Source organism: Rhinichthys klamathensis, unplaced genomic scaffold, assembly GCF_029890125.1.
Source record: "Rhinichthys klamathensis goyatoka isolate OS25496 unplaced genomic scaffold, OSU_Roscu_1.1 h1tg000412l_1, whole genome shotgun sequence".
NCBI lineage: Eukaryota > Metazoa > Chordata > Actinopteri > Cypriniformes > Leuciscidae > Rhinichthys > Rhinichthys klamathensis.
In genome coordinates this window covers 345,772-365,292 of record NW_026606912.1, presented here as the reverse complement: position 1 = coordinate 365,292, position 19,521 = coordinate 345,772, and the positions used below count along the sequence as shown (strand labels likewise).

At 38.3% G+C, this 19,521-nt stretch overlaps 1 protein-coding gene across 3 annotated transcripts in view; it reads left to right on the top strand.

Annotated features, from left to right (window-relative positions):
• slc8a1b (solute carrier family 8 member 1b) overlaps positions 1–19,521 on the top strand; it is a 95,307-nt gene that overhangs the window by 64,893 nt on the left and 10,893 nt on the right. For 2 of the 3 annotated variants that reach the window (XM_056235092.1, XM_056235091.1), the window contains exons 3-5: positions 12,349–12,461; positions 16,597–16,742; positions 17,766–17,865. In XM_056235092.1, coding sequence (XP_056091067.1) covers positions 12,349–12,461; positions 16,597–16,742; positions 17,766–17,865 — 359 coding nt within the window. Of the gene's footprint in view, positions 1–12,026; positions 12,134–12,348; positions 12,462–16,596; positions 16,743–17,765; positions 17,866–19,521 lie in introns of all 3 variants that reach the window. The other variant, XM_056235093.1, reaches the window with a different exon arrangement.

Sequence of the window (19,521 nt, the reverse complement as noted above, 5' to 3'; positions counted from 1 at the left end):
TGACCGATTACAAGTTTTCCATTGAAAGCTTGGAATGGCGACATTTTTAAGTTTCCCCCGTGACCTCAGAAAACCAGTTGCCATGACTTCACTGAACCTTCAGGAAACAAACAGCTCAATGACATCCATGTATTAGAATGGAATTGGCTGTTATTTGATTGACATTGCTAAATCCCGGAGTTCTATAAAAGGTTTGATTTGTTCACTGGTCTTTGTAGAGAAAACGATGGTCGGAGGAGTGTATTAATAATTCATTAAATGCTTTAGTGTGCATTGCAAAGTATAATTTCTTGTCATTAAGTAGAATCTTTACCAAAAGCACATTACAGTCACTAAGTGCATGGCCAGTATCCATAGCAGATCTTTTTGTAGTTTGTCCCTACTGATAGATGCCAGAACGACACTATTTTCTATTGACGGCCATTGAAATGTAGCCATGTATTCTGATGAAATAACATTATTGCAAAATAAAACTCTCTCCAAGTATTTTAGACCTCCTTGGTGACACCTTTCCAGATATTATATTGACAATATGTACTTTTGCTACATTTTGAATGAGCCATTTCCATTGATTTTCACTTTATAGCTATTTGATATTAGTGCTAGGGTTTTGATTCATGTCTGTTACTCAAATCTTTTGGATCCATTCAACGAAAAAATTTGCTCAGATTTGTTCTGAGATTCATTACAGTGACTCTTTTTATAGGTCACGTATTTACGCCAGTATAGGTTGCAACCAAAGAATGTCTTAGAATATTATGAGTGAATAGAGTCATTCATTTGGGATTCGTTCAAAATCACCAAAAAAAATCGTATTATTTTTCATTAAAAATGGCCCCTCCACATGATCTACTAAGAGACGCGAGAAATAATGCCACCATATCTGCTTTCAAAGCCAATGTATTGTTTTTATTTCCGTTTTGTCAACTTTTGGCCTTTTATCAAGCTTAAGAGAAATGACAGCAATAACCTAAAAATGATTTATGAGTTTCAGTAATATGCTGTGTTTAAAAAGAGCAATTGAGATATTGTATTACATTGGGCAACATAGCAATGCATTTCAAGTAGGCTCCTTGCAGTTAAAATTGTAGATGTCATCACTCATTTTTACACATTTATAAATTGAGGATTGTGGTGTGTGTACACCTATAAAACATGGCGTAGTGCTACACTTTTCATCTGCCTGCTTATGCTTTGCTGAACTGAATGAACAACATTCTAATCCCATTGGTTTATAGTCGGTCAAAAGATAGTCGTTCACAATTGACAGGCCTGGTTTGTTCTCAAACAAGATGTTTGATTCAGTGCCTCTCTACTCAAACTTGGTTTAGAGAAGCGGTAGATTCGTTCAGTAACTTTTACCAATCGATTAAAAGCTTGTCTATTAAGACTATTTGTTTTATCTCTGATGTGTTACTAATCTTTGAGGGCAGGAACACATTTAGAAGACTTACAAATCAGTGCTATACTGTTCGTTCACTTAAAAGATTTGATCAAATACAGTCATTTAGGACCGAAACATAACTATTGTATATCGCAGCCACATGCTGCTGAACAGGAAAGTTATGTCAGTGGACAGCAACTTGGAGTCATGTGTTTCGCTCAAGGGCACGATGATTTTGAATCTCTGAAAATCTCTGGTTCACAAGTTTACCCTATACCTGAGTTCAGTCCCGTGAGCCTTTTCCAGATCCACCAGCCCGAAACATGCTGTCTCACTTTGATGTCATACAGGTTCTTTTTTAACATACATTACCACAAGTTTCCTCGGGATTTATAAGTATTTTTCTTTTTGCAGTTTCTTTTCTCTATGTTTCTTCTTTGTTGTAACTCTCTCCCTCCCTTTGCTCTATATTCCTGCCCAAGCATGACTTCATTATATGGAGATTTTAATTACCTTGTCGCAGGTTATTTGCATATACAATGGGGTGATGAGCATGTTCTCCCTCTGCGGCTCTCACTGTGTGACCTTTGACATCAGTAATGCTGAAAACCCGTGAGACGGAGGCGTTGTAAGAGGTTTGTTGATCTCAGCTCTCATATACTCAAGTTAGAAGGAAGGAGAACAGTCACCTCCAAACTAAAAACACACAAAAATATATATTTGTATTATCTGAATAAAATAATTGATATAATTAGTAGCATAATTAATATTAGATGACGTTATATTTAGTTTGTTTCTGGTTTATTTTTCAATATTTTTTTTCTGTCATGGCAAAGCTGAATTTTCAGCATCATTACTCCAGTCTTCAGGGTCACATGAGCCTTCAGAAATCATTCTAATATGCTGATTTGCTTCTCAAGAAACATTTCTTAATGATGAAAACATTGCTGCTTAATATATTTTTGGAAACCATGATTCATTTTTTTAAATATCATTTGATGAATAGAAAGATAAAAGCAGCATTGATTTGAAATCATTTTATGTCTATGACAAAATAATTATTAATATAATCATTATATTAATTGTAACATTATATGTCTTTACTGTCACTTTTGATAAATTTAATGCATCCATGCTGAATAAGAGTTATTCATACCTTTTTTTAAATGTATATTGCCTCCAGACTTTTGAACAGTAATGCATATAAATGACATTTCAAATTGTCACATATCAAGTACAAATACAAAGAATGAGTCCACAAAAGAAGGCTTGTCAAATTAATAAATGCCAGGGATCACGTGACGTGCGTTTTTTTTGTTATTATTAAATGTTTGTTTTTTGTTTTTTTATACTTTCACTTGTCCTAATTTAGTGTTTTGAGTAAGCCATTTGTAGGTTGATTTGTAGAAAAGTATAAATATTTAGCTCTGTGGTGCTTCTCTTGGTTTGAGGTGGGACTACTGAACTGTCAGGTGGAAAGTGTGATTGGAGAATTTGTAGAAACCTGTTTATTCTAATGCACTAAGACTGATGCCTCTCTGAATTGCATTATTGGCGCTATCAGTAGAACGGTGCAAATGGCCTCAGGTTCTCCAAGCCTGTCAGACTGTTCCTGTTCGTCATTATTAACACCCTAATGAGTCGAATTTTCTCTTAAGCAGTTGTGCTTGCCTTGCACCCGTCCTACAAATCAGTTCATTTATCTTTACTCCAGTTCACACAGTCATTACTTCCTGTGGCAGAGGTGTAATCGCCACATTTGTGGATCATCTACACAAGCTGCTGGGTGTCTTTGGTGCTAACAGGAGCAGCAGGGTGGAACGGGGTCTCTGTGACTCATCTGAGGGGCTGCTGGCTGGAGCTGATGGGTCTCATCTGCTCCCGATCCATGCTGAATTGTTCGGAAATTAGGTGGATAATGATCTGGTGGGATGGGGCTCTGCTCTCTCTGATTTGTGTGCTGTCCGTTTGTCTTGAACTCAGCCTCTCTGGTTAGCCGTGTCTCTACTGAGTGTCCAGTAGCTGCCAGTTGTGTGTGTGTGTGTGTGTGTAAGCGAGAAACATTTGTGTGGAATATGCAGCTCCGTAGTAGACGGTAATCCGAGGAAAAGTGGATATGGCTGCTCTTCCCAGAAAAGAAATCCAGACTGAATGCTGGAACGAGAAAAAGAGTCACTAGAGAGAGATTGCTGTTATTTGACCTCTAGTAAATATATGATGACTTTTTAGTCTCGCTTGGATGTTTGCCTGCCATCAGAGAAGTGGGAGTATGTGTGTGCAATAAAGCATAAAACAGAATTGGAAACCTCTGAAAATCCATCAACAACCTGATCCAGAGACACATGAGGAGGATCAAACACACACACACACACACACACACACCAAGCATCTCCATCAGTGGCGGAGCATGCTGGGACCATACCCTCGCCGGAAATGTGCATAGCACTGCCATTTTTTGTTTTTATCAATTTAAAAAATAAAAAAGTCATTAAAACCTAAAAGTAAAAAGAAGTTTAATAAATGTTTTATTGTTCCTATATGTATAAACAATGGGCTTGATGGGGGAGGAGGAGTCAATTAGGCCTCGGTCAGGTACGACACGGAAATGGTAATAAGGTAATGTAATAATAAAGATGTTCAGCGAATTTGATTACAATGCGATCTGGTAAATATATAGTTTTAAGGTCAAATGGAAAATGAAATAAAATGCAATAAATGTAGGATATTGAAGTTATTGATGCACTTATAAAAAAAAATCTTAGCACCCCCACTGAACTGTTAAGCCGTCCCTTAGCACACCCAAGAAAATAACATCCGGGAGCCGCCACTGATCTCCACATATATGTAGAGTAGCTACTGAAGTCACACACTGTTGCTACAGTGACAGTAGAGCTGATGTATGTGGGATCTTTAGAGGAGGAGAGGTCAAGGGGTCAGTGCTGAGAAATATATCCTTATATGGGCATCTAGAGAGCCCAGCGGAGGAAAGACTACTGCACTATGAGTGTGTGACATGACTGTCTGTCTGTCTGTCTGTCTGTCTTTCCATGTATCTATCTGCTCTGATTGAATAAGCTAACAGCCTAGCAACCACCATCCTAATAACAACCCAAAACACTAGCAGTTGCCTCTTTAGAAAATGTAAAAATTCTGGACAGGTCTGAATGTTTTGGTTGTGTTTCTAGATAGGTGGACTAGATGGAAGGCCTCTGAAACACGTACAGACACACACATCCAGCCTTTGTTCATTACAGAGAACCGGCAGACAGGGCTGTTGCAGTTCCAGCAGCCCTTGATTTAAGCTCTTCTGTTGGAGAAAAGTGCTCAGAGAGAGATGGAGAGACCCGCACAGGGCTGTAAATGAACAGAGAGAAAACAAGAGACACTATGAAGGTCACGAAGGCCAATTTTATTGCAGCTTTTTGTTCCACTCTCTGACATGTTCCTGGATGTTTGTTGTGCTGCCTTTTGTAAGGACTCTCAACTCGTACTGCCATGTTGGACTGTGTCTCCACCCTCCCATCTGAACATACTGCAGCTCTTTCAATTAATACATTATTAATAATTAGCAAAACAAAGCTCATGAATATTAAAATGCTTTTATCACTAAGGAATTTAAAAAGTTTTCACTTCATCAGAACACATACATATTCACACACACACACACACACACACACACACACAAGCATATTTTAGTCTCCTGAGGCACATAGGCAGTTACCATTAATCTAATTAACTGTCTCACTTAAGACCTGCCCATCAAAAATCACCCGAGAGAGGAAGGCACTGAGAAGAGAGAGAGAGAGAGAGAGAGAGAGAGAGAGAGAGAGAGAGAGAGAGAGAGAGAGAGAGAGGGGCGGGGTGAGCCAGATATCGGCAGACAGAAGCAATGGAGGTTTTGGAGTACTGTGGTTCTGAAATTGGGTCTTCTTGTCATTTCAGTCTCTTGTGACAGTTCAGACTTGAGAAATTGTGTCAAGAACAAAAAATCTTTCGTTCAGTTTGGATTCACCTTGACCCGGAACCTAGAATTCTGAGAGCAGGAAAAGTGAACAGAGCTAAAAAAGGAAAATAATTTAGTTAGTACCCCTTCTAAATTAACCCCTTTACGTTCAAAGGTGGCAGATGCCCCCAGATCGTTGAAACTTCACACTCTTAATTGATCTGGACAAACTGAGTATCATTAGAAAGATTAAAGACTCCAGCTTTGATATTTGACCACTGTTTATGATAAAACTAGGTTGCAGTGACATTAATTTCTTAATTTATGTCAGGAGTGAAAAATAATCAATCTGTAATGTTTGATATTTTGAATAGAATATCACACGCATATGAATGAATTCACGTCTGAAGAAGTATCTGCTGAATTTGACAAATCACAACAATCCCGTTCACAGCCATTGATACAGGCTGCAGTGTACTTTTTTTTATGCTCCTTGAAGCTTCCGATTTTCGAACGCAGAAGTGTGATATAGAACCTTTTTTTCGAAGGGTTTACTCTTGTTTTAAACTAAATTACAAAATGTTACTTTCTGCCCAACAAAGGGCCCTTTTAAAACATCAGCATTAGTGACGAAGCAGCATTTACAAAAGAAATGTAATTGTAAGTTATGAAGCATCCCATTATGTTGAAATTGCAGTTTGTAAAAGAACAATGAGCAAATGCACAAAATATATCAGAAGTCGTGATGCTTTATTGTGCCATGTTTTATCAAAGGGCTTGAAAATGTTTTAAACGCTCACAAATTGGCTTGTAACTTCAACAGATTCAAATCATTAAAGTACTGAACATCACATAGAAGATGATGTTTGTGTTTCAGTGCCCTGTAATACTTATATTGAAGGCATATACGCTCGTCTGCTCAGTTTTCCATTCCCCTGTTTCTCTCTCTTTCTTTCTTTCTTTCTTTCTTTCTTTCTTTCTTTCTTTCTTTCTTTCTTTCTTTCTTTCTTTCTTTCTTTCTTTCTTTCTTTCTTTCTTTCTTTCTTTCTTTCTTTCTCTCTACTTCCATTATTGACTAGAAGGTCTCTGCAGCAAGCTCTCATTTCACCCCACTACGACATAATCAATACCTGCAGTGTGTGTGTGTGTGCGTGTGAGCGCCTGCATGTTTTACGTAGGCTTAAGTGTGTTTAGACAAATGAGCATACAACCGGTCATAAGATTTTTGCATGCACACTTGAGTCCAGATTGCAGTACAGAATATATCAAAAGGAGAGATTGCATTTGCTTACATTAGTTTATGCATTACCTTGCACTTCTGGTCATGTTGGAAATGGTTTCATTCAGACTTTGAGACACACACTCGTGCACAAACACACACTTACAGTAGTCTTATGCTCTCAGTTTAAATTTTCCATAGTTTCATGGTTTTTATGTTCACTTCTCTCATAAAATCTGAGGACGTGCATGATGAATTATTAATATCTTAACTATATGCAATCCAATTTTTTGCAGTCAAATATTTATTTAAAACAATGTATAACATCATTTTTTTTTTTTATTATTATAATTACTATTTGCAATCCAGTTTAAACTGACAATATCTGCACCAGGCATATTTAAATGAAGTCATTATCATTTTACCTCAAACATGCACCCTTCTAATGCAAACGAGACATGTCAATTATTTGCCTGTTGCAATTACCAACTATTTTGTTTATGTACTTTTTTTATTGATCCTGGCAGCAAGGATTCATCAAATGATGTAGAAAAGAGTTAGGCCTATATATTCGTACAGTACGCAGTATAGTTAGGCGCTCTGGTGTTTTAAGGAGCTGATTCAGGTGTCTGTATCGCAGTGGTGTAATAAGGCTGTACTGTCACGGTTGGTTGAAGCAGAGGAGGAAGCAGGATGTGCAGCATTCTTTTATTAAATAAACTCAAAACTAAATAAATATAGACTCGGGAACAGAACAACGTTAAGAACTGACAAACCTCAGTTTGACAAACCTGACAAACCAAAAGACTGAAACTAGACACAGGGCTTAAATACAGAGGCAGACAGGCTAAACAAGATAACAAGAGGGCATGGCTAATAGGAAACACCTGGGGAGACTAATAAACATTAAACGTGGAACAAGACGGGAACACAGACTAGAATCATGACATATACAGTCTATGATTTGCACTGTTGCCTGATTTCCATTACAGGATTTATCAAAGGGCACAATTCAATCTCCCCATGGCACAAGAAAAAGAGTAAATACCCATATATTCATTCATTCTATATTCATTCTAAACATGCTCACACCCATATGCCTGCACACACGGGCACACACACACACACACACACACACACACACACACACACACACACACACACGCACACACACAAAAGTCAGCTCATATTGATTTGATGTGGCCCCTCCTTGTGTTAAGGAGCAGACATGATCTGAATTTTAAAGAGGTTGCATTACTTCACCCTCTCCCTCTCTCTCTCTTTCTTACACACATTTGATGTAATGTGGCCTTTGGTAAATTGCTGTTGAAAAGTGGCTCTATTTTGGCTCTTTCTGCGGTTGCTAAGCACAGATCTAATTGCTGGCAAATGTTTCTGGACTCTAATGTAAGTCAAACTGTTTGTGTGTGCGTGCGTGTGTGTGTGTGTGTGTGTGTGTGTGGGGGGGGGGGGGGTGTTTGGCATATAAATTAAGCTAATAGGTCTGGATCTCATTCCAGTCCAGCTGCAATGACCTAAAACTGGTACCTGAACATGGATCAGACCCAGAGATATGTCCACATCACCGCAGTCACTAACTCACTGTAATGCAGCAGCGACGGCGATAATCTCCAAGCACTGCAGCAAGAGTGTGTGAGTTTAAGCTTCCTGACTGTCCCACCACTGGTCTATAAAACGTATCTGCGAATCCTCTAGAAGCATCGACCTGAAGATCATTTCAAGCAGGAAGTGGTTGATGAGCTTTATGAGCCATATATGTATTTTAAGGAGCTGTGTGAAAGAGATTGTGCTAAGTGTGTTTGTGTGTGTGCGTGTCAGGATCTCTTCGGATCAAGGCTACTGCAATGCAGATATGCTAATGATCAGATAATGTCATATCATTTATGTATCTCTGCTGCATTGTTCCCAACTTTGTCTTTCATAAATGAGATGCATGTGTGATATCTCATGTTGCAGTGCTTGGTTTCTGGTCAGGCATGAATTGGAGCAGCTTTATATAACACCCTGATCAGAGATTCAAGACCCCGAGCGTCTCCCACAAGCCCCTGCCCGTTTGGCTTAATCTAAAGCATGCTTTGATTTCCTGCAGGCTCAAATTTGAGCTGCTAAAGAGAGACAGGCGCTCTCAGAGGGGAACTCGGTACACACGCATAAAGCCACTGTCATCTACTGTAACAGCAAACAAGGAGAGAAATGCTGTACTGAATACAAGACGCTTCAAGGTGTGAGTCTTCACGTCGATCATGTCAAGTTTCCCTTTGTGTGTGTGTGTGTGGTGTGTGGTGTGTCAGGTCAGGCCCATGCGAATAGTTAAAGCTGAGAAACACTACATTATGTTGACGAGCCAATGGTTTGCATGAGGAAACTGCTTAATAAACATGTATAATGTCTTAAAGTAAATAAAAATGCAGACAGATTTGTTTGAAAGTTAGATTTAAGGTTAGAGGGTAAAATAAATATTTAAATAAATAGATATTAGTTCAATATTATGGTCCTCAACATGATCATTTTTTTCAATTAAAATGATAAAATAATTTTATTGCCAAAATAAAATGATAAAGTAATAAAATATTCTTTACCTACATGTCATTTGAACAACCTAAAGATAAAGATGTTTTGTGACTCAGTAACTGCTCTAAGTCAGTGAGTTCATTCAGTGAATGGTTAGTCAGACTGATTCAGACCAGTACATTATTTGAGTCTTTTTGATTGATTTGTTATAGAATGATCGGTTCATTATTTTAAGTGTAGTTTGTGAATTGGCTCATAAGAGTCACTTGCTTGTGAATATAATTCATTTTGCGTTCATGCTGAAGATTCTTCAACAGCAGTTGATTTGTTCCGCCACTGAAAAGCGGTGTGAGCTACATGGTTGTGAAAAGTGTAGATATTCTGCCAGTGGGTTTAGCAGGTGTTTTTGTGTCACATGGTCACAGTTTGTCTCACCCAGAGCTTAAACTGTTAACATGTTTTCACTGAGTTCTGATGTGTTGACTGCTTGTAAATGTGTTGTCTTGATTTTTTTGAATGATAAAAACTTCTGCACTATTCACAGAGCTCAGGAACACCTCTAATTAACATCTCATCTACACCACACACACTTAAAAGATCACTTTGCTTTCTGTCAGATTTAATAACCATTGTCCAATACAGTTATAAATATGATACGTCATTTGAAATGAGAGAGAGAGAATTTAGGTGGGTAATGAAATTATGCAAGTGTCCAGTAACCACAGATGACGGATGTCAAAATCACTTGACAAGAACGAAACGTACAAAGAATAAATAGGAAAACACCACACGCATGCACCGCATAATAAAACGGCATGCGCTGTGATTTTTAAAACCTTTGTGTGCGTGTAAAAGCAGTTCTATGACTAATTGATGTAGCGTTAGCGCACTGCCGTGACCTCAGCTGAACCTAACCCACATTCAAATGAGAAGTGGTGGAGAGGGTCATTCCCACACACATACAGCTTACTGCATCATACAGTGCAGATCTGGAAACTATCTAACACTGTTTCTGTGACAACCAATGAAGGAACATGAAATTGTCTTTGAGAAGTGAGAGATGGAGAAAGACAGAAAGATAGTGTTTGTGTTTATTAGTCTTCCCTGAAGCATATGCCCGCATTTGATGACTCTTCTGTCTTTCTTGCTTCATTTTCTCATGCCTTTTCTTCATTAGCTGTGTTAACATGGACCCTAATAATCCATTTGTAATTGGACTAGTAGCACAGTTGGAATAAAAAGAGTCACATGTTACCACACCAATCAGAATTAATTGGCCAAATCCGACTGAAATTGGTTGAAACCTTTTCTATTCTGTTCAAGAGGACATGTAAACTAGCCTGGTTAAAACCAGACCATTCTCAGTTGTAACTGAGTTATGGTCTGGCAAAGCGTCATAGACAAATCATTTCCAGGGGGGCGTCACCAACGGACGTCGCGGATAGATCTAAAACCAATCAGAGCGATGAAGGAGATGACGTATGCAGAGCGGTGGAGAAACATCTCCGAGTGTTGTTCTTTGCTCGGTTTTTAACAAAAAGGAAACGTTCAAATCGCTTAAAACAGACGCGATAGCTGATTCGAACGAGTGATGTTCGACGGCGGCATCCATCTTTGTAATGTAGGCTACAAAATCTGCTTCAAAATCCCAGCGCTGTCGTCATCGTATAAAGCCCGCCCCAACGTTTCTGATTGGTGCCTCGATTTCGACGGATTGGAAATGGGCTTGAATGAGCTCTTTGCCAGACTAACTTTCAGAGCAAATCTAAATTTGCCGGAAGTTGTCTGGGTTTTCCCAGGCTACATGTAAACACTTGTTGGGGTTGAAAACCAAAACATGTGCAATGATGTAGAAATTGTATAATGACATGAGACAGAACGAGCTGTTGTTGTTGTTTAATATAGCGTAATAAATTACTCTTGTGTTATTCTAAAATTCCCATTCCACTTATTGTCTGTAAAGTTGTGCAGGACAATGTCATCCCAGCAGTCCTGGCTTCGGACTTTCATAAATAAATTTTTCTGGTAATTTTTTTTTTTTTTAATGTTAAACAATGTAGGCCATGATTGGTTGTGGAGATTTTCTGGTTGTAATGTTCTACGCTGCGGTTACTCTTGCAGAAAGGTCATGCAAGCATGGCAGCAAGTGGTCTGAATCTGTGCATGAAAGATTTTGTTTATGGTTCTGATGATGATGTTGTTAGCTTGGAGGTGGAGGTTTGTATTCAATGTTCCCTCTGAGCATGCCAGGCTGGGTGTTGGCCCTGTACAGATGACGGGAAAAAATGTGAGGAAAAAACGCATTTTTTTCTCATTTTCAGAACACTTCAGAAAACCCAGAAAATGTTGTTGTATGAATATCTGAACATACATTATGTTAAGGATAATGTAGAGCGAGGCGGTTGTTATAGCGAATACAACCCCGACAGGCTGATCAGGACCCTGACGCGAAGCGGAATTTGTTTTGCGAAGCATATTTGTTTGTTATGTTGCATTTATTGTAATTTGGCCTATAATATGCTGGGACGGTCAGTTGAGCAACAAGACATCTCAATTCGCAAAAGGATGCGTTCTGTGTCCTTGCGTCCTTCTAAGTTCGTTATTTCAAGGTAGCCTGGCAAGACCAGTCTCCACGAGAAGGCAAGTCTGTTATTTGCGTTCTTGGAATTGAGAAACAGCTATCATTTCATTGAATAATTTTTCAAGTACAAAAATAAGAGGGAATATTGATTGTATCTGTGTTTGTGAGTGTATTTAGACACAGTCAGAATTGATGAGGCTGCTCTCTCTCTCTCTCTCTATCTGTCTCTCTTGCATCATCCTCTTATTCTGACGGTCTGCCTCTGCATGACTGCATGCCGTTTATCTTTCTTCTTTTTCTCTTGGCCTGTCTTTTCCTCACTCTTTTCTTCCTCTCCTTCTTTTTCTTTCTCTCCCCCTCTCTCCAGCAAAACAATAAAAGTCAGGATAATTGATGACGAAGAATACGAGAAGAACAAGAGCTTCTTCCTGGAGATCGGAGACCCTCAGCTCGTAGAGACCAATGAGAAGGAAGGTGGGGGGCGTGGCCTGAGTCTGGCGAGGAAACCACACATACAGCACACACACACACACTGAACACCAGTCCTCTGGATCATCATCGGGATCAACTACAGGCCAAACTACACCATCGACAGCCCTGCAGCCCAGTCCCCGTGTGTGCTTGTGTGTGTGTGTGTGTGTATCATGCATGCATTATTCCAACCCCCTCCTGTTGTCTTGTTTCTGCAGGAAGACGATAACAGTCAGGGTTCTCAATCGAGAGGAATACGATAAGCAATGCAGCTTTTGCGTAGAGCTACAGACGCCACTTTGGAGAAGGAGAGGATGGACAGTATACAGAGGTTTCTTTCCCTCTCACAGTGTCTCCTTCGCTTTTTACTCTTCTCTCCCTCTGGGCAGAGTCTCACCCTCTCTGTCTCTCTCTCTCTCTCCTGGTGTCTGGTTGCTGTTTTACTAATCAAATGACTTTTCTTTGCTTTCGCTGATTACGCAACTTCTCGCATAACAACACGCATACATTATACATATACTTTAAAGGGGTCATATGCATTAAAACATGCTTGTTTTAATGTTAGTTAAAGATTATTGCAGCAAAAACATAATAAAGACTCAGTTTTCAACATTCGTAATGTAACTGCTGATCGGTCCTGATGCGTCCAGTGATGGACCGCCAACTCACCTGTCAATCAATCATTGCACTAAAAGGGATTTACATTTTCTGGTAATGTGCATCTTTTTTTTTTAGAATTTTTTTTTATTTTAGCAATGACCTTGCCATGATCAGAACAACGTTTTGCTAGATTTCCTCCATATCTTACTCTTGTCTTTAGTTATATGCCAGTAATAGTATCTTTAGGTGTTAAGTAGCAAGAATATCATAAAAAGCCCTGTTAATGTTTAAATGTGGGCGGTCAAATGCATATTAACATATTAAGATTTCAGAACAAGCCGTATCTGCAGTTTTATTTCAATATGCACCACTGCTCAAAAGATTGGTATCAGTAAGATTTTTTTGTTTTTATTAAAAATACAATAAATCAGAAATATTGTGAAATGTTACAATTTAAAATAATTGTTTAAATATATTTTAAAATGTAATTTATTCCTCTAATAACTAAGCGGAATTTTCAGCAGCTATTTCAGCAGTCTTCAGTCTCACATGATCCTTCAGAAATGATTCTAATCTGCTGATTTTATGCTCATGCTTGCTGAATAAAAGTATTAATTTCTTCTTCTTTTTTTTATCTTATTGACCCTAAACTTTTGAATGGTAGTATATGGTCTTTATAGTCTGAAGCTTGCAGTCTGTTCATATACTACACAAAACATTTATTTAGAAAGGGCAGTTACATTTTAATGGTATGACCCTTTTATTTCTAGTGATCATCTGCTCTTACACAATCTTTGTGTATTTTACCATATAGGGTGTTTTCAATATACTTCAGAAAGAAAGCAAGCTTCAAAGCGAATTGTTTCATTTCGTTTCCTTGCAATAATCTCATAACTAGACACAAAGGAAATGTCAAAGCACACCAGCAAATGAGTTCAGATGCTGGGCTGTAAATCATGAGGAGAGATTAGGGGAGCTCGAAAAGACTCCGAGCTCAAGATTGTGAGCTGTCTTCAAAGCCAAGGTTGTTTGAGTATGTTTCATCTCACATTTAGATAAACATTTCTTTTCCAGGAAGCAGAGCGGTTCAGTTTCCCAGCACTTCAGTGTTTTGATGTGTATCAAATGTTTTTATCATATTTATATTTCAATTTTTTAAATTAATGATTTTGGTTAATGGTGTATTTTAGCATAAGTGATATAAGATGCAATAAAAGGGATCCAAAGGTCAAAACATGGAAAATAGGAGCTAATTAGAGAGCGGAACATCAGGTAGAATTCAATGAAATGCAGCTGGATTTGGTTATGCATTTTTGATGTTGTTTTGCTACACAGCCATATGACTTCATCAGTGATTAACAAAAAAAATTGATTAAGGCACTCAGATGAGTGGTGAAACGTTTTCAAAATAATTAATAATCGAGTCCATTTGCTTTTGATTAGCTTTGTTTGTAAGGCATTTGAGAGTACCCTGGATGATAAAAAAAACCTTCATACTGTAGATAAGAGAAAAGAGATTACTTATTATGAAAGAAAGAAGAGACGCTAGAAAAATAAAGGACAGTAGAAGAGATGGCTGGATGAGAATGAAAGGGGGGTGTGTGTGTGTGTGTGTGTGTGTGTGTGTGTGTGTATACAAGCTGTAGACTGAAAATGATAGCTCTGTTTTCAAGGACAAAACAAGAGAGAGAGAACATCAGCCAATTAAATCAATATCAAATTACATGAACCTGACTCCATCTTAATGTTGTGTCACATCTATAGACAGAATAGGAAAAATATGCAGCATCTCATTCAATTACCAAAGCTAATCACAAAATCTCAATGTGACCAATTCATTTTTAATTTGTCTTTACTTTATTACTTCTGAGATGTGCCACATTTTCTGTTGGTCTTTTAATTTACTTCCTATCCATCTTTTAGCTTCTTTTTTTTTCTTCTGTGGTTGTCACGCTACACATCTCAGTGATGGACACAGATCTACAGTGGGCCTGAAATGTATTACCAGCTGGTTAAAAATAGCTGGTTACCAGCTGGTTAAAAATAGTTAGAAAATTTTTGAAAAACTTTAAAAAAAATAATCTGAAAACTATTTTCCCCACCTCCCATTAGAAATCCCTTAATTTTTATTTGTATTTATTGTATAAATATTTGTATTTGATTGATGAAATCTAAACAATAAAATACCAATTTATAATAATATCTACATATTTTATAATTAATTAATCATTTTTTTCATAGTAAATTACATTCCCTGCCTTTTGATATTGTTGGATTTCAGTAATATTAGTTTCTCTTATATCTGTTTCCTGTATAGTTGGTATTTTAATTCATGTGAGTGACCGTATAATTTAAGCATGACATCAATCAAACCTCTCTGACCCAATTATTGATATTTGTGAGACCCAATTATTGATATTTGTGATACCCAATTATTGTTCAGCCTGTTCCTCTTCAGTTTTTCTTCAACTAGTTATTGGTCAGTCCATTATCCGCTATCCATTTCGTATTGACTTACTACTTCAAACAGGGCCATTACAATTTGACCAATCAGTTCTTGTTTTCAATTGAATGTCTTCTTTACAGATACCACAAACAAGATAGAACTACCGTTTGCGAGAAAAATGATTGAGAGACTGTTACATGCTAAAACCATGAACAAAACTGAGGAGATAGTGAAATAACATGTAAGACTAAACACAATGTGGAAAAAATGATCTGCATTCAGAGGGACAGAAACCGAAAGAGATGGTGATGTGTGTATTTTGTTATCGCACAAATCAACAGGCAGAAAAGTGTGGAAAACCAAGTAATTCACTAAAAAGGAGAACTTGCCGTCTGAGAATAAAGATGAACGGATTACACTGGAACAGATGAACATAAAATATTGAGAGAGAGAGAGAGAGAGAAAAAGAGAGAGAGAGGCTGTTTAGGCTACAGGAGCGAGTTGCTCTGCCATTAATCTGACAGTGAATCTTATGCTGGAATCCTCCACTAATGCCTCTGGGTTCATTTGTGGCTTGTGATTTATTTGTTCCATTAGATATTTCATTCGTTTATGCTGCCATTTCTGCCTATGAGGCTCGTGTTTGTTTTGAGCTTGGGAATGTAGTCATCATAACATTGTTTTATGACTATTGCTGTTGTTGTTGTTATGGTAATGCCAGCTGAGCTTGTGAACTGAAAAGAAATATGAAATAAATGAGACAGAAAGAGAAATTGAAAGAGAGAATATATGTGATAGGACTAAATTACCATGTTGCTGCCCAAAGGATTGTCATTTTCTCCTTTCCCAGCCCTTTCCTTTTCTGTCCACATCAGTATGTGCATGTCTCTAATGTTGCTTAATTTCCAAATCTCATCATACCTCCATGTCGATCTGCTTCTGCTTCTTTTCCTTTGACCCTCTCATTTCATTGTGTGTGTGAATGTGGGTGATTGATTGGGCTAAACCCAGTCACATGGTCAGGGGTTGTGTATGTCACACACTTACTTACCCACAATTCCATTGGGCCCATAGAAGCTTCATCGCTGAAACAAATGAAGGAAAAATCCTGCCCCTGACACAGCTCTCATATACGTATGCAGAGTCACAGTGGTCTGTGTGTGTTCTGTTATAAATGTATGATTTATGAAATGTACCCTGTTTTCTAAATTTACCAACGAAGATCTGAGATTTTGACTTTTTAAAGGATTTTCCCCAGCAGAGCCAAATTCTTGTTCACTGTAGCATTTTGACAAAAACTATATTTACACAATCCAGTTTATCCAAAGAAACCTATTGATCAACAAATATGTTTTGGATGATTATTTGAATTATAAGGTGGGTTTGTTTTCTACTCTCTATCTTGTGCTTTTGTTTTCAGAGGAGGAGAAAGAGGCGGGGAAGGAAGAGGAGGAGCCTCTGACAGGCGAAGATGATGAGGAGCGACGCATCGCTGAAATGGGGAAGCCAATGCTCGGAGATCACCCCAAACTGGAGGTTATCATCGAGGAATCTTATGAATTCAAGGTGAGTTATTTTGCTACACCCACTTTTTTTAATTATTCATAATCACATTAAAGCAACCAAGGGATACTTCAACCAAAAATGAAAATTATGTCATCATTTACTCAACTTCATGTGGTTCTAAACTTGTATGACTTTTTTCTTTTGTGAAACACTAAAGAAGATAATTGAAGAATGTCTACATGTTTATTTGTCCATACGTTGAAATTCAAGAGGGTCCAATGTTTGTTTGTTTGTTTGTTTTGTTTTGTTTTTTGGACCCCATTGACTTTCATTGTTTGGACCAAAAAAAGTTCTTCCAATTATCTCTTTTTGTGTTCTGCAGAAGAAAGTCAGTCATACAGGTTTTTAACAACTTGAGGTTAAGTAAATGAAAACAAAAGGTTAATTTTTATGTGAACTATTCACTTACATGCATACTGCCATAAATCTACCAATAGCCAATTATCATATGAATACAAAACAGATCTCCCGTTAAGATCTCTACTGCAGTATACTTAGTAAACTTAGGGCTTTTTTTATGATTTGTGGATGATTTTCATTGACAATAGTTGCTAGTATTTACGCAAACCTGACACTGGGTTACTACATTTATCACTTACTTTATAGGTTACATACAGTATGAATTAGAAATACATCAGACTGCAAGTGTGTAGATACCTGTTTTTCTGTAGAAACAAGTTTCCTTCTAGTTCCTTATAGAAACATTCTCATTCTGTCAGGGAAGGTCAAGGATCTTAAACATTGACATCTCATCGGTCGCCTCCACACACTTCAGGACGAAACACATGCACACGCCTGCACTTCAGCCCACTTGCACTAGCCATGCTGAGACGTACACACACTCTGATCCCACACACACTTCACAGCGGGGCAGACCAGAGAGCAGTCAGAAGCACTCGATGGATTGTGGTCCGCCCCGTCTGAAGTGTGTGTTTGTTTGTTTATTCTTGTTCTCAGTTGCACTGGACAGTTATGAAGCCGGACATTTTCTTTGTTTGCTGTGTCTCTCTCTCTTCTCTATAGAACACTGTTGATAAGCTGATTAAAAAGACAAACTTGGCTCTTCTGGTTGGCACCAACAGCTGGAGGGACCAGTTTATTGAGGCCATCACAGTCAGCGCTGGTGAGTATTTGGGTTGTGAGGAGCATCAGCAGGTCAGATTTAGCGATTCATTAAAAAAGAACAATTCGTTCGAAATGTTAATCTTTTATAAGTGTTGCCAGAAGTGCCTGCATTAGTTAAATGCCACTGTTTAGCACTTTGTTTTCAATTGGGTTATATCAAGGGTGTCCAATCCTGCTCATTGAGGGCCATCTTCCTGTAGAGCTCAGCTTCAGTATCAATACACCTGCCTGGAAGTTTCTAGTAATCCTGAAGAGCTCGATTAACTGGTTCAAGTGTGTTTAATTAGGTTTAAAGCTAGGCTCTGCAGGAAGGTAGCCCTCCAGGATTAGACATCCATGGGTTATATAGATTGCATCAAATGTTTTTTGGTTTCCACTTGAAATGTCAAATGCACTGATACTTTGGTACTGGTACTGTGTTGACACTAAAATATTTTTTTTTAAGTATATTTCTACAGTATTCGTTGTACCAAGTACTAGTTTACCACAGTTTTATTTCCTGTGATTCAGTGTGACCTTGTTCAGGAGAATGACTTTTTTTTTTTCACTGTTTGTAAGTGTGTGTGATTGAACTGAACATATGGCCATGTATGGTACATGTAGGTTCCAAAAGAGGGTTTTGTAGCAATGCCATAGAAAAACCATTTTGGATTCCCTAAAGAACCCTTCAGTAAACATTTACAGTGCATCTGGAAAGTATTCACAGCGCTTCACTTTTTCCACAATTTGTTATGTTACAGTCTTATTCCAAAATGGCTTAAATTCATTATTTTCCTCAAAATTCTGTAAACAATACCACATAATGACAACATAAAAGAAGTTCGTTTGAAGTCTTTGCAAATTTATCAAAAATTTAAAACGAAAAAATCATATGTACATAAGTATTTACAGCCTTTGCCATTACACTCAAAATTGAGTTCAGGTGCATCCTGTTTCCACTGATCATCCTTGAGATGTTTCTACAACTTGATTGGAGTCCATCTGTGGTAAATTCAGTTGATTGGACATGATTTGGAAAGGCACACACCTGTCTATATAAGATCCCACAGTTAACAGTGCATGTCAGAGCACATACCAAGCCATGAAGTTCAAGGAATTGTCTGTAGACCCTTTCGAGACAGGATTGTATCGAGGCACAGATCTGGGGAAGGGGACAGACAAATTTCTGCAGCATTGAAGGTCCCACTGAATACAGTGGCCTCCATCATCCATAAATGAAAGAAGTTTGGAACCACCAGGACTCTTCCTAGAGCTGGCCGCCCGAGGGAGAAGGGCCTTAGTCAGGGAGAGAGCAAGAACCCGATGGTCATTCTGACAGAGCTCCATCGTTTCTCTGTGGATAGAGGAGAACCTTCCAGAAGAACAACCATCTCTGCAGCTCTCCACCAATCAGGCTTGTATTGTAGAGTGGCCAGACGGAAGCCACTCCTCAGTAAAAGGCACATGTCAGCCTGCATGGAGTTTGCCAAAAGGCACCTGAAGGACTCTCTGACCATGAGAAATGAATGGCAAGCGTCATGTCTGGAGGAAACCAGGCACTGCTCATCACCTGGCCAATACCATCCCTACAGTGAATCATGGTGGTGGCAGCATCATCTGTGGGAATTTTATGCAGCGGCAGGAACTGGGAGACTAGTCAGGATTGAGGGAAAGA